General features: G+C 42.4%; 1 protein-coding gene across 1 annotated transcript in view; it reads left to right on the forward strand.

Moving 5' to 3' along the window:
• The first annotated feature begins 8,241 nt into the window (after positions 1–8,241).
• The window catches only part of NETO2 (neuropilin and tolloid like 2), a 59,429-nt gene continuing 50,938 nt past the window's right edge, over positions 8,242–16,732 (forward strand). The window contains exon 1 of the mRNA XM_069456338.1: positions 8,242–8,326. Coding sequence (XP_069312439.1) covers positions 8,293–8,326 — 34 coding nt within the window. The 5' untranslated portion in view covers positions 8,242–8,292. The remainder of the gene's footprint in view (positions 8,327–16,732) is intronic.

Genomic DNA, 16,732 nt, shown 5'->3' on the forward strand with positions numbered 1-16,732 from the left:
TCCCAGCAGTATCTTTTTTTTTTTTTTTTTTTTGCAGACATGGACAAGATTATTGTATAATTTATATAAAGAGAAAAGGAACTAAAATAGTTTAAAATAATTTTGAAAAGACAAACAGAAATCAAATCACCTGACTGTAAAACTTATTATAAAGCTATGGTAATTAAAGTAGTGTGGTATCAGCAAAGAGACAGACATAGATCAATGGAACAAAAGAGAGTCTAAAAATAAACCCACATGAATATAGATATTTGATCTTTGACAAAGATATAAAAGTGATTCAGTGGAAGACAGTCTTTTCAACAAATAGTGTCAGAGCACTTGATCATCAGTATTTACCAACATATACAAAAGGCAAAGAAGAAAAAGAACCTTGACCTAAACCTCAGACCTCACACAAAAATTAACTCAAAATTGGTCATAAAGTTAAATATAAAATATAAAACTATAAAACTTTTAGAAGAAAACATAGGAGAATATCTTCCTGAACTGAGGTTAGGCAGAGTTCTTAGAAATGACACCAAGAGTATGATATATAAAAAAACAAAATCTGACTAAATCTATAATAAGTATGTTTGCTTTGTCAAAGACACTTTGAAGAGAATGGACAAGCTGCATATGCAAAGAAAATATTCACACATCACATACCCAACAACAGACTTTTATCATGAATGTAGAAAGAACTCTCAAAACTCAGCACACAAACCACCCAGACCAGATGGCACCGAAGGTGAAGAAGGAAGCTCCTGCCCCTCCCAAAGCTGAAGCCAAAGCCAAGGCTTTGAAGGCCAGGAAGGCAGCACTGAAAGGCATCCATAGTCATTAAAAAAAAAAAATAAAAGGTGATGATCTGCACTTCACCCACCTTCTGGCAACCCAAATAGCCTCAGAAAAGTGCTCCCAGGAGAAACAACTCTGCCATCATCAAATTGCCCCAACCACTAAGCCTGCCGTGAAGAAGACAGAAAACAACACACTTATGCTCATTGTGGATGCCAAAGTCAACAAGCTCCACATCAAACAGGATGTGAAGAAACTCTGTGGCGTTGTAGTGGCCAAGTTCAACACCCTGCACAGGCCTTCCCTTAGGGAAATGAGTATCAAAACCATGAAGAGATACCACTACACACCTATTATAAGCAAAGAATGTTTTCATGGATAAAACAAAGAATGACAATTCAAAGTGCTGACAAGATTGAGGTACAACTGGAATTCTCATACATTTCTTGTGGGAATGCAAAATAGTAAAGCCACTCTGGAGAACAGTTTGGCAGTTTCTAAAATCAATTGCATTTGTATGTACCAGCACAATTGGTTACAAAATAAAACTTAAAAACAGGTTAACATTTATAATGGCTTCAGAAGAGTCAAGTACCTAGGAATCAATATAACACAAAATACACCACAACTCTGTTGGGTAAATTATAAAATTTTTCTGAGAAACACTAAAGAAATCTTCAATAAATGCACATCTTTATCGTGTTCATGGAGGGGAAGACTCATAAAGATGTCACGTCCCTCCCAACTCCTCTCAGTATCCCAATGGGGATTGTTACTGCTGAACTTGATCAGCTGTTCCTAAAGTGGATATGGAAAGATAAGGGCGAAGAATAGCCAAGACACTCTTGACAAAGAGCAAGGACTTGCTGTAGCAGATACCAGAATTTAATATAAAGTTATAGTGATTAACAAAGTACAGTATTGGTGAAGAGATAGCAGACCAGTGGAATATATTAGAGAGTCCAGAGAAACTTATATACATCAACGTTTGATTCAAGGAGGCAACAAGGCAGAGCAGTAGAATAACAATAGCCTTTTAACAATAAATAAGCCTGAGACAATTCATATAAAAACAAAAATTAATTGTGCCTCTATCACACAGAAAAATCAATTCCAGGTGGATTGAAGAGTAAATGTGAAATGCAAATTTATAAGCTTTTCATAGTTACTATAAGTAAATAACTTCATAATCCTGGAGTGAGGATCCTATTCAAGTCACAAAAAAACACTAATCTTTAAAGGACATTTTTGATGTATTGAAGTACATTAAAATTAATAACTTACATTCATCCACAAACATCATAAAAAGTATGAAGAGACAAGCCACAAAATGGAAGATATTTTCAATACATATAAATAATTAGCATCCAAAATGTAGAAATACTACAAAATGATTTAAAAAGAAAGCCCAATAAAAAATTGGGCCAAAGGATTGACAGTCTTAAGAACTGACAATAAACAAGTATTTGTATGGATGTGAAGCAACAGAAGTCTTACCCTTAGTGAAACTAAGTAAAAAACAAAAAAAGTAAAGGCCATGGTTGCTTTTACTCTTATTTATTAGCTGAAGATACGTATACTGTAAATCCACACACTAATTCTACTCTTAAGAAATTCTCACACATGTACACCAGGATCTAGGTATAAAAATGTTTCCAGCAACTACATTCATAAAGGCCAAATGCTATAAACTGCCTAAATATCCATGTGCATGAATTTTTATACAATTAAATACTACACCAAAATTTAGAATACTTGTAAAAGCCATGACATTTACAATTGCACACAAAAACATGGATTAATCTCATAAAGTTAAGCCAAAAAGCAAGACACAGAAGCATAAACACAGCTCATACATATGAAGTTCAGAAATGGAAAAATTAAACTATATTGTTTAAGGATGCATTTACAGGAAGAAAACTATAAAGAAAAGGAAGGAAATTATAAAAGTCAGAATAGTTATGAACTCTTGGGAATTAAGAGATTAGGATCAGGCAGAGGCATATGGAGAACTTCAAGTATAGGTGACGTTTTATTTCTTGATGTGGGTAATATTTACATGGCTCTCAGCTTTATAATGAAACCATACACACATTTGTTTTAGGCACTTTTCTGACTATTTCACAATTTTTCAAAAATCCTGTAAAACTTTCCAAAATTTTTTTGTAGATAATATATTTACAAATAAGACTTTCATTACAAATCTTAGATTATATATTTTATAGTACAAAATATTAATAGTATGAGTTTTGTTAATATTACAATAATTTTGATTTACCTTTCTTACAAATATATTATGAGAACTGAATAACACTGATATATAATAAATATGTATATTTAGTATATATGCATTCCAATCACACAAGCATAGGTATATCAACCAGAATAGATATTCACAGTCCATCAAGCCCATAATATGAACTTACAAGAAATTTTTATATTTAGCAAACATTTCCAAGTAACTATAGTAAGAATTTTGCACTTTATGGTTTCATATTGCACCAATAAACTAGCATTCGTTTCGTCTTGCAGTAAGCAGGTTTAAGCATGAAGTAAATAGATCTCCTTTTGGCCGGGCGCGGTGGCTCACGCCTGTAATCCTAGCACTCTGGGAGGCCGAGGTGGGCGGATCGTTTGAGCTCAGGAGTTCGAGACCAGCCTGAGCAAGAGCCAGACCCCATCTCTACTAAAAATAGAAAGAAATTATATGGACAGCTAAAAATATATATATAGAAAAAATTAGCCGGGCATGGTGGTGCATGCCCGTAGTCCCAACTACTCGGGAGGCTGAGACAGGAGGATCGCTTGAGCTCAGGAGTTTGAGGTTGCTGTGAGCTAGGCAGACGCCACGGCACTCACTCTAGCCTGGGCAACAAAGTGAGACTCTGTCTCAAAAAAAAAAAAAAAAAAAGATCTCCTTTCAAATTGGGATTTTGGCTTCTAAGAAAAAGACCCCATATATGTTAGCAGCTTTATTCTAAGAAATATATAGTCATGCATCACTTACTGATGAGGATACATTCTGAGGAATGCGCTGTTGTGCAAAAATCATACAGTGTACTCACACAAACCTAGATGGTATCACCTACTACATACCTAGGCTACATGGTACCCATACAGCATGTTATTGTACTGAAAACTGTAGGCAATTGTAACACAATGTAAGTGTTTGTGTATCTAAAGATATATAACTAAACACAGAAAAGATACAGTAAATATACATATTATAATTTCATAGGACCTCTGTCATATACGCAGTCCATCATTGTCCAAAACGTCATTATGCAGCAAATTACTGTAATTAGGGCCTTTCTTAGTCTTTCACAACCAAATGAAGGTAACTGATGACCAGAAATTTTCTTGGCAATGTGAAATTTTCCTGGAAAAGCTGAAATACTTTAGTATAGTAGGAGGCAATAATTTTATTTTTATTTTTTTACTTTTTTTTCTATTCTTCCCAAAGGCACCAAAAGAGAGGCAATACTTCATAAAAGCTTTCTTGGCTTGGAATTATGCTAACCGCAAATTTATTAGTTTAGTAGACAGTGTTACTGAAAGAACTCTTGCCCTCTTCTGCATTAACACAGGAATGATTTTGGTTCATGCATTTTATGGACTGAATTGTGTCCCCCACAAATTCATATGTTGAAGCCCTAACCCCCATGTGACTATATTTGGAGATAGGGCCTTTAAGGAGCTAAGTAAGGTTACATGGGGTCATAAGGGCGGGACCCTGATCTAATAGAACCGGTGTTCTTAACATGAGAAGAGGAGGAGACACCAGGAGTGCACACTGAAAGAGTAAAGGCCACTGAGGACAGTGAGCAAGTGGCAGTCTGTAAGCCAGGAAAGAGGCCTCAGCGAAAACCACGCAGCCCCCAGAACTGTGAGAAAATAAATTTCTGTTTAAGCCACCCAGTGTGTAGCATTCTGTCACCACATCCTGAGCAGACTAATACAATGCATTAAAAAAATTATAATTTTCCTTTGTTCCCTGAAAAAAAAATTCCTACAGTTGTGTAATGAAATCGTCATACAATGAGGACATATATGATTTTGTTTTTCACTAAATTTCACCATTATTGTGGCCAAATCTGCATACTATAAGTAAAGCAGTTTGAGACCTACATTATATTTTATTACAAATAGATTTTCTGTACATAAAAGTTTGGTTATTTGTAAATTCTTCCATCTTAGTTATATCTCTGTATTAGTTGACTCGGGCTGCCACAACAAAATACCATAGGCTGGGTGGCTTAAACAACAGATGTATATTCTCACCGCTCTGGAGGCCAGAAGTCCCGGATCAAAGCACCAGCCAATCCCGTTTCTGATGAGGGCTCTCTTCCTGGCCGGTACATGGCAGCCTTTCTGCTGCGCCTCACATGGCCTCTCCTTGGGGCCTGCTCACGAAGAGAGCAAGCAAGCTCTCCAGGGTCTCTTCTTCTAAGGACACTCGTTCTATCGGGGCCCCATCCTTATGACCTCATTTAACCTCAATTACTTCCTTAGAGGATCCCATCTCCAAACCCAGCCACACTGCAGGTTAGGCTTCAACATACAAACTTCGAGGGGACACAGACATTCAGTAAATAACTATCTCTAAACATAAACCCTTTCTAGGCTACCATTTAATAAAATGTTAGCACTCCCAAACTACAGCAAAACAGACAATAAAAATCTGTTAAGTATACAAACATTGAGAAAAATACTTCATTTTTTAAAATGATTCTAATGAGTCAATGTCACGCAACACAGTTCAAGTGCTGGATGAGACTTGGTCAGAGAAAAAACAAATTTAAACTATAGGAATAATTCTGTGAGGAGTTAAAGAGGCTACAGCTAGAAGATGGGGCAGAATGCAATGAAAGCAGAGTCCTCCATCACCTGGAAACTGGCAGCTAATGTGAAAACAGACTGGGTGCTACTGGGTGGTCTTCCGGGAAAATAATAATTCAAATATAGAACTCTCCAGCTGAGGATATGCAAACTGCTTTCCTTTTCATTTAGCTGACATATGGCCACACAGTAGTCTCAGCTATGATCTGTGCCTTACTACACTCCTGAAAACATCTACTACAGACGACTACACCAGTACATCTAAGATGGGTGTCTTAAAAGGGAGCCACAAAATGAACATTCCCAATGGAAATCTATTCTCAAGCCAATATAATAGAAGAGAAAAGACTTTTTAGGTTTAATAAAAATGATACTACCAGTAAGAGCTACTAAGCTAAATGAAGGAGTACTATATATCTACTTCTTGGATTACTATGATTAATCTCTCCCCTTTTCTTATATTCTCAACTCATCTGCCAAATTAATCCTCCCAGAACTTCATTGCTCCATTATGAAAGACTACTCCTCTGGCCTCCTGAACCGAGTGCAAATTCCTCTGCCTAGCATTCAAGCATCTACATAATCCAATCCCAGCATATTCAACCTTATTTTTAAATCCAAACACAACTCTTGACCCAAATTTGATATTCCCCCTGCTCCTTGCCTGACGTATTCCCCACATGCCAGCCAAAGCGTTTCCATTCTGTCGCCTCCTTCATGAAGCATTTCCTGATGACATCACACACCCTGATTGTTCCTTCACTCAAGAACTATGCATTAAGAACCTGCTTATGTTCCAGAAGTTGAGAGGGCTCCTTCCCCCAATTCTTTTTGTCCACCCTTCTCTGTGACTTAGGCTTAATAGTCTCCTTACCGTCCTAGTCTATCAATATGCCACCTTAATATATCTGTGGAAAACAATGTTTTATTTCTAGTTGGTTCTTGTGTGCAATCGTAACTGTAGGTGATTGTTGTTAGGAATTCAAACTTACGTGTCTTTTATACCCCCTGCAGCACATAGCAAAGGGCTGATCACCTTGATATCAACTGGTGTTAAGCATGTCTTTCATTTGTAAATCTTGTGAATTACTTACACTTTTGTGCCTGTCTTGAAGGGATACAAGGAAAGAGAGAAGAGCCTGACACTTGAATATTTTTTTTTTCAGTTGCCGACATTGTCCTTAGCTATAATTGGTAAGACAAACATTTGTGTAGTTCCTACTGTAGATCGGTTCAGACATAAATATTCTATTATGGTATGGCTTTAATCACGGTTGTTCCCCAGCACCGATCATTGCTTTCTGCACATAATTAACACCTGTACTGTGTTGAGTGAAAAATGAATGTGGTCCCTCCACCCCCGCCTTCCAGTAGCTTATAAAGGGGTACAGGTTAGGGTGACACAAGCGATGAATAAACAAATAAACGAGCAAGGTAATTTCAGAGCGTGATAACTGCTGTGGAGAAAATAAAACAGGATACTTAGTATCACGACCTACGCAGCAGTTGGCCAATCTGGAGATGTCTATCAGGCCCCCCTCCGCACGGCTCCCGGGCCAGGAGGGCAGACGCCCGGGGGCGACCCCGCCTCCCTCCCCGGCTGCGTGGGTCTGGGCACGTGGCTACTTCTCCGGCCTCGACCTGCCCATCCTCGTAAAATACCTACTACCTGCCCCGGGGGGGCGAAACTGAGGATCACAAGAGTCGTACGCAAAGCGCCTGGCACGGAGCCTGGCGACCCAGCAAGCGTTCAGGAGGTGTCGGTAGCGATGCGAGCCGCCGGTCAGGTGAACTCACCTGGCGCTGAAGGGCAGCGAGAGCCTCGGGCTCTCTGCACAGACCCGCGCCTCCCTGCCCGGGGTGGCCCAAAGCTGTGCCCAGCAAAGTTTTGACCTTGAACTGAGGTCCCAGGGGCTCGAGGGGGTCGCTGCCCGTCCCCGCCAGTGAGGGCGGACGCACACCGGCCGGTGAGCGGGGTGAGCAGCGGGTGTCCAGCCGCGGTCAGGCGGGAGGCCTCGAGGGCGCGACCCGCCCCGGGCAGGCGTCCTGCGGCGGCGGGGAACGAGCCCGGGTCCCCTCCCCGCCGGCCTCTCCGAGCGCGGGCCGCGATGCAGCGGGGGCAGGCGCCGCCGCTCCCGCCCGCCCCGGCCCGCTCGGTGCGGCTCGGCCCGGCGGCAGCCCGCCCGGCGCGACGCCGTCCCGGGGCGCGAGGCCGCCTCAGGGCGCGAGGCCGGCGCGGGCCGGCCGGGCGATGGGCGGGGCGAGGGCGCGGGCGGGGCGGCGGGCACATGCGCACAGGCGGCGCGGCCGGCACGCGGCGCTCGCGCTCCCGGCTTAAATGAGCCCGGCGCCCCGCGCCCGCCACTTCAGCGGATCCCGCGCCGCGGCCGCGGGCGGAGCTGCCCGGCTGTCCGGGGCCGCTCATCCGCTCCCATCGGCTCCGGGCGGCCGGGGGACTGAGCGCCGCCGGTCAGGAGGCGGCGCCCGTCGGGGGCCTCGGGCAGCGCGGGAGCCCGCCGGGGGCTCGGGCATGGCGGGCCGCAGGACCTGAGCCCTGGCCCGTGGGGAGGCAGCCTGGTGGCCGGCGATGGGGACCGAGCGGGGCTGCCGCCGCGCCGGGCCGTGAGCGCCGCCGCCGCCTCAGCCCCCTGAAGCGCCGGGCCGCTTGAGAACATGGCCCTGGCGCAGCTGTGCCCGGTCCTCAAAGGTAAGCGCCCGGGCGGCGGACGGCGCCCCCTGCGGGCCGAGGCTGGCGCCGCCCTGCCCGCGTTCGCGTCGCTCCCCGCGCCGGCACCGACGAGCCTCTTTGTCCCCGGGGCTCACGGCGGCTCGGAGCGCAGCGCCGGGCTCTGGCCCCGGCCGGCCCGGGTCGACTTGCTGCCCCGCGCTCTGCCCAGCGCCGCACAATCGGCTGCGTGGGGACCGTGCCGAGCGGGGTCGAGCCGGGCGGCGCCGGCCCGGAAGCCCCTGGCAGCGCGGGCCTCCGGGCTGCGCCCTCGCGCCTCTGCCGCGGATTCCGCCCGGCGCTGTGCGGAGTTGTGGCAGTCCTGGCGGCGCGGCGAAGGCCGGCCTTGCTCGGAACGCAGCGGCACAGTAATTCCACGCAGTGACCAAGACGTCGTGCAGCGGCTCGGACCGGCCGCGCCGGGATGGGGCCTGCGGGACGGCCGGTCCCACCTGCTGCGGCCGCGGAGGCTGCGGCGCCGCTGCGGGCTGGTGCGGACCCGGCCCGGCCCGGGGAGCGAGCTCGGCCGCTCGGGCTGTGCCCCGGGCGCTCCCGGACGCCGCTCCCGGGACAACCCTCGCGCTGCCCGGAGCTCAGAACATCCCGCCGCGGTGCTTGGCTCTTTCTAATTTGTTGTGCCGGGAATTAAAACGCACTCGGCCGCTTTGCATTGTCCAGGAGGTTATATTCGATAACATTGATATACATAGATAATTGAGATTGCGATACAAAGTTGCTTCTGAAGCTAGAACTGAATAAATCCTTTTTTCGCCAATTCTCAGAGGGAAAACAGCACCGCCACTCAATAAAGGACTTCCCTTTTGCTCCTGCTGATTTAAATTGAAAATTAGATTAGCTGTATATTTGCACTGTTAAAATTTTTTCATATTGGGGGGAAGTTAAGGCATTGCATTGAGTCGTGTGTAGCTTATTATTGTATCTTACTACTTGCACAGTGACAGATTTTGATGTTTTTCTGACTCCATATTAACACTTTTTTCAAATTTGTTTTATTACAGAGTTCAGCGTAATATTCCTTTTAATTTTAATTGGACAAATCATCTACTCCAAATATTCCTAAATTCCTAATTGATATTGCAGCAGTTTAAGACGTTTAACTACCCAACTATATATATATACGTGTATGTTTAGCTTGTACTAAAGCAGCTTCGGACTTTCTACCCGGAATATTTCACAATCAGTCCACAAATTCTTAGTGATTCTTTCATTACTTTACAATTAAAAACAACGCTGAGATTAACCCTATAGTTTTCATGTCGTAACTCCTAATTTATATAAACCTGCCTTGGAAGTTAAGGTTTTGTTTCACTCTTTTATAATAAACTGTGCGTAGTAGGATTTCTGCTAGCGCTGCCTCGGCGAGCTATTGTTCCGTCTTCCGGGCGCAGCCCCGCCGCCCGCTGCTCCTGCAGACCCGGCCGCGACGGCGCGGGGCCGGCGGCCTCGGGCGGGGAAGGGACTCGCGGCTTTTGTGCCTCCGCCGCTGCGGGCGGCGCGCACCGCCCCCTCCGGCCGCCGGGCGCAGCCGTGGCGGTTGCACCTTTCGGGAAGGAGCCTGCTGACGGCGGAGCCGCGGGGAATGACAGTCTGGTCTCTGCTGTGGTCTCGTTTCTAATGTTACCCAGCCTACACTATTTTTCCCTGCTGAAGCATTTCTAAACCTCAAGCTGAATTGCTGTTGTTGTAGGATTACTAGAGAGAAAGCAAGCTATTTTTAAATCTTCTGCGGCATGTGCTTGTTAATGCTGAGCATTGGTCTGGAAAGATTCAAGAAATTGTTAAAAGTAGATTCTAATAAGTGAACCTGGGAGACAAAGACAAGAGTGAAGGGAGGACTTTGGTTTCACAGCACGCACTTGTATCACTGAATTTTTTTTTTTTAACCAAATGCATGTATAACCTGTATAACAATTAACATTTTTAATTTTTAAAAGTTATCTTTAAAAAAAATTGGCTTTTCCCAGTGCTCCTATTCATTTTGTGCCCCAAGGCATGAACAAGTGTTTCTTAAGTAGACTATAAGATAAATTGCTTCAACATCAAAGAGGTTCTTATCTGAAGCAGCTATTTAACATTTACGTAATTATAGATAATGCCTACCAAAGCCTTGTTTGGAATATTATGATCACTTTCTACTAAAATAAATCAGCCGTAATGAGTGTGAGATTTTAAGTAGAAGGTAATTTTAGTTCTTTAAGGTGCCATTGATTCTTTATGTTTTACTTTCAGCAGCGAGGACAAAAGGATAACCCACTAGGCTTTTAAACCTTTTATATATTGTTGAAACTGACTAATTCACATTAATCTGTTTATGATTACTATAGATCTTACAAAATTTGAGTTAACCTTCCATGAGGGTTAAATAAGTATTATAATCAAATGAAAATATTACATTAGGATTATAAATCCATTTTGTGGTTCTTATTCATTCTGCACATTTGCTTGAGGAGAAACCTGTTTGACTCAGCAGTATTTAAAGCTGTATAAACTGTAGCTAAATTTGATTTAACAGAGCACAAATATCCCTTGGAACTATATTTTTAAAATTTAGTCTGAGACTGCAAGTATTAATTTCTGTTCATCTTTCTTAAATGTTATCAAAGACCGTAAACTGACTATACAGCTTAAGTATAGTATTGAAAACTCCTTTAGTAGTAAAGTTTTTTAACACAGCCCTGTAAAAAAACTAACTTTTTGTCTTTTCCTCCCGGAGTTTGGAGGAAAAAAACTGTCTTAACACTGTTAATTGAAACTAATGCTTTATTACAATAAATCTTGAACTAGAATCTGCTTTATCTACAATTTGACACCAAACTGACTATTTAGGGGAAAAAAAAAACGCATGCATTACAAAGCAAGTTCGGGTGGGGTGCAGTGGCTCACACCTGTAATTCTAGCACTCTGGGAGGCAGGAGGATTGCTTGAGGTCAGGAGTTGGAAACAAGAGGGAGACCCCTTTTCTACTAAAAATAGAAAAAATTAGCTGGGCGTGGTGGTGTGCACCCTCAGTGCCAACTACTGTGGAGGTTAAGGGAGGAGGATAGCTTGAGCCAAGGAGTTTGAGGTTGCCTGTAAGCTAGGCTGACGCCATAGCACTCAGAGCGAGACTCTGTCTCAAAAAAAAAAGCAATTTCAAATCAAAGCCACTTTTCTTTTTGGAAAATAGAAAATGATAGACAATAAATAAAGTTCATATCTACAATTTTAAAACAACATTCCACATTCTGCTTGTGAGTTACTGCCCATTCACGGTCTCCTATCATTTCTCTGTTTATACTCCTGCAAGATAATTATCAATATTTTAAAAAGGCACTTGAGATTCCAATTATTATTATTCCAACTCTAAGGAGTTGGAAAGGAGGACCCTAAGAGGTGATCTAATCCACTGGTTTCCAAATTTTCCTTAACAGCAGAACTCCTTCTTCAAAGGAACTCTTATGAGAAAATACTTTAAAAACAAAAAGAACAGAAGAAAAGAGCAAGGTTGCTCTGATTGGTGGGAGGCCTTGCCCTCTCAATCACCTCAGAAATCAGGGTGGCCCGGGGAGAACTGATATTTTTCAGCATGTTTGTTATATTGCTTATATAATTAGAGTATACTAATCTGAAAGTTCAATTTTTCCTAATCAAAATGACATTAAAATGTTAAATATGCCTAGAGTAATATGTTGGAAATTACTGCACCAAAAGATATTAAGTACTCTTTTAGATGTGACCTGATCATGTTAAAATTTGATGGTAGTTGCTGTGGATGTCGAAGGAGGACTCGGGTAATTAAAGTACAGGGTACAAAACTGTCATCTCAGATCAACTGTAACTCAGGAGTTTGTCACATTCTGCAAGAAAGTTACTTTTTCTTATAAAAGTGATTGGCAGTGTGATTAGCATATGTAGGCTGGAGTGATCCCAAAGTTCATCTTCTTTCATAACTAATAAAGTAAGATTGAGTTTGATTAAATTTGGATACTTTGTTGTTGTTCTTGGGAACATAGTTTATCAAAAACAAGTTACTACTGCTCTGTCAAGTAGTATGTGGACTGTAATTGAACTCCATTCTGCTTTCATTACAGAAAATAGTAATGAGCAGGGAGACCAGTTAGGTGGTTGTTACATTCTGGCATCTTGTGTTGGATTTAAAAGCCTATGTTTACTGCTTAGATGCTTAAAACAGGAAGGCTTAGAAAGTCACATTTCATTACTAAAAAAGGTAAATTGAGCCAGCTTGAAGAAAATAAGAGTGGTGGCAGGGTATCTGAAGAAGAAAAAAACTTAATTCTTTTCCCATCCCCTGATTTATACTCAAATAAAAAGACGCTGGGGGCCAGGAGCAGTGGCTCACACCTGTAATCCCAGCACTTAGGGAGGCCGAGCACTTGAGGCCAGCAGTTTGATACCGGCCTGGGAAACATGACAAGACCATGTCTTTGCAAAAAAAATTTTAAATAGGCAAGCATGGTGGCACAGGCCTGTAGTCCCAGCTACTCAAGAGTCTGAGGCAGGAGGATTGCTGGACCCCACGAGTTGGAGGCTGCAATGAGCTATGATGATGCCACTACACTCTAGCCTGAGCAATAAAGCAAGACCCTGTCTCAAAAGAGAAAAAAAAAAAGGCTTAATCATAGTCATATGTGTGGCTACCGTTAAACCAAGATGTGTGCTTGTCAGTTAGCACAGGGCTCTCTGTACTATATGTTGTGGTTACAAAGAAAGATGTCCTCGGGATCCTGCTTCGTTGCTTTGTGTATTCGTCTTACCTGTATTGAGTGCTATTATAGGCTAGGCAATCTTCCAGGCACTGGAGGTGCAGCAGTAATCAGGGAGACAGGGCCCCTCTTTCTAATAAGAAGAGAGAAACAATAAACAAGCCCCCCTAAAAAAAAAAACAGGTAATATAAGTAATAATGAAAATAAAGCAAGATAAGGGAGAAAATGCAGAGCTTATTTAGAAATTGGGGAAGCCTCATAAGACCTAAGGGACAGGAAGGAACCAGCCATCCGGGGACTTTCTAGGCAGAGGGCATAGCTAGTCCCCAAGGCAAGAATTAGCTTGGTGTGTTGAAGTAATGAGAAGGCCTGTGTAGCCATAGAGAGTAGTTAGAAGGCCAGAGAGGTACAGGTGCCAGATGACATAGCACCTCTGAAGTCAGAGTAATGAGTATGGGTTTATTCTAAACATAACCGGACTATACTGGAAAAATTTATGAAAGACCATGATGTGGTCTGATTTATATTTTGAAAAGATCACTGACTGCTGTGTACACAATAGACTATAGGGGACTGTGGCAGAAATTTCCAGTTGTCTCCCACGTTCCATTTTACCCTTTCTCAGTAACTTGAATTTTAGCAAGCACACATTCTCCCAAAATAAAGACTATATTTACCAGCTTTCTGTAGATGTGGCCATGTGACTAAGTCTAGCCAGTTAGATGTAATTAGAAAATGATGTGTGCAACTTAGGGGAAGTGTTGTCTTTGTTGTTTAAACTTTTTATTTTGAGATAATTGTAGATTCCGGGCAAGTGTTTTTAAAGAGAGGGGCAATGCCCTGTATCATGTTCATTCTTACTGACTAGAGTGCAGACACTGTAGCTATAATGAAGATACAATGGCTGGCACTCCAGCGTTTATGTTGGACCATAAGGTGCCCTTGGAAATGAAGGTCACACACAGCTGAATAATAAGATGGAAGCCCCTTAGGTCTCTGGTAACAACATAGCCTGTACTTTGGCCCTTGACTGCTTATCTCCAGTTTGTTTGCATGACAGAAATACATCTTATTTAAACTGTTAGGTTAGGCTTTTCTATTACTCATGCCAAACCTAATGCTACCATTATCGGAGTGTGCAAAATCAATGTAAGCAACAAAACCAGGCAGATAGAAAGCTGTTAAATAGTCACAGAACTGAAAAGCCTAAATGCTATCAAGTAAAATTAATCTGGAAAGGGTTGCTAGAGAAAGCAGATATTAGACAGTGTAATTTTACAGAGGCAGAGAGGTCCATGGCAAGTGCAGATTTGTAGGGGCACTATAAGACTGGGTGGAGCATTCACTTCAAGTTCAACATTTCCAAAACCAACTCAATTCCTTTTTGCCCGTCCCCTGCCCTGCCCCGCCCCATCCATATTGGTCCAAACTTGTCCCTACTACCACCAAATAGGAAAAAAGGCAGCCTCTGTTCCCTTTGGTAAACGATCATTTTCCTGTTGCAGTAGTCTTCAAAGTGTGGTCCCCGTCTAGCAGCTTCAGCATTGCTCGAGAATTTGTTAAAATGCAGATGCTCAAACCCCACCTCAGACCTACAGATCAGAATCCCTGAAAGTGTGGCCCCGAATCTGTGACCCAGTAGGCCCTCAAGGTGATTCTGATGCACACTCAAGTTTGAGCATCACTGTCCCAGTGATTCATTTTCCCACACCTAGAAGTAGAATTACTGGGTGGGATTTGCACATTTTAAGCCTTAATGCATATTACCAGATTAACCTCCAAAAAGTTGGCCAGTCTATAATCCAGTGGCATATATGAGTATGTCAGTTTCCTATAGCCTGACCAACACTAGAATCTCTTTTTTTCTACTAGTAAGGCTGAATTTTTGTGTATGTGCGTGTGTGTGTTTTGGCACATTTTGGTATCTCCCCCACCTCCAGTTATTTATAGTTTTTATTTATGTTTCTATCTTCAGCAAATGAAGGTGCTCTTCACCCAAAAGTAAATGCATAATTCACCTTTTTTTCCCCAACCTGGTATTTATTTTGTGTTTGGCTCTGAAGTAAGGATGTAATTGTTTTCCCAAATAATTAACATATTATCCCAGGACCATTTATTAAATCTATCCTTTTCACCAAGGGTTCCAAATACCACATATATCATAGTAAATTCTTGCATCTATATATTTCTGAGCTTTCCTTGTCTTGCATGGAGATTAAGGCCCATGTCTGTTTGGTTCTCTGCCCCCCAGAGCTGCATCACTGTACGGCAGGTGCTGCGTGTGGTTAACAGATCATCTGTTTCTTCCTACACCATTGCTGTGTTTTTAATTACTGTAGCTTTACAATCAGTATGTATTATTTTTATGTATTTTATGGTATTTCTAAATTTTCCTTGGCCAATGTAAAAAGTCTTCTAGATGAGCATCAGAAACATTTTAAGGCCGGGCTCGGTGGCTCACGCCTGTAATCCTAGCACTCTGGGAGGCTGAGGCGGGTGGATCGCTCGAGGTCAGGAGTTCGAGACCAGCCTGAGCTAGAGTGAGACTCCGTCTCTACTAAAAATAGAAAGAAATGATCTGGCCAACTAAAATATATATATAGAAAAAATTAGCCGGGAATGGTGGCGCATGCCTGTAATCCCAGCTACTCGGGAGGCTGAGGCAGGAGGATTGCTTAAGCCCAGGAGTTTGAGGTTGCTGTGAGCTAGGCTGACGCCACGGCACTCACTCTAGCCAGGGCAACAAAGCGACACTCTGTCTCAAAAAAAAAAAAAAAAGAAACATTTTAAGTCTAAAAAAAACAAAACTTAAGATTTTGATTAAAATATTATTAAATTTATGTCCTATTGGAAAGAATTATTACCTGTAACAACATTGTTTTACTATCCAGAAACACAGTACTTCTCTATTCAATTTATTTACTTATTTTTATTCTAGTCTTTCTTCCCTAAAGGGTATAATAATTTACCAAGTAACTCTCTTGGAGTTTCTAGGTTTTTACCTATAAATAATAATTTTGTCTTCTTTCCAGGATTTATTTCATTGGCCAGAGTTGCCACTGTTAAGTAACAGATGAATATATGTGACTTTGATTGATTCATTGATTTATTTTTACAGTAGAAAGTAGGGCCTTTAAGCTGGAAGGCCTGGAGGCAAGATTATCTGCTTAGAGTTGAAAGGACAGTGGTTCAGGATGAAAAGAGGTAGAATAAAGGGAGTGGCTTTGGAGGATGTGTGTTTAACACCTTGAATAGCACCTGTCTTTGTCATTTAAGTGACTTCATTTTAAATCACATCTGTACACAGGTTATTACAAGGCCTGAGTTAAACCCCAGAACCAGAAGTAAGGGCATAAAACTACCCTTTTCAAGTGTCAAGTCACAAGGAGTACTCTGCAATCAAACTGTATGGTTTTGGAGTTTAGCGTTTTTATTTTTGGTGTGGATTTCTAACATGGAATTAGTGCCTTCCTGAGTATCTCTGAAGTCAAAGTGTGACGTATTTCTGGATTTGAGAAATTACCGATCCTTTTGGTAAGAGGAAGAAGGAACTGTGGCAAAGAGATTGGAACTAAAGACAGAACAAAGCACCACAGAACTGCTTCATGTACTAAATAATTGCAGTGTTTAGCATTAATGGAATTTGGTTTAATATTTTAGCCT

The sequence above is a fragment of the Eulemur rufifrons genome, chromosome 23 (genome assembly GCF_041146395.1).
Source record: "Eulemur rufifrons isolate Redbay chromosome 23, OSU_ERuf_1, whole genome shotgun sequence".
In the NCBI taxonomy this organism is placed as follows: domain Eukaryota; kingdom Metazoa; phylum Chordata; class Mammalia; order Primates; family Lemuridae; genus Eulemur; species Eulemur rufifrons.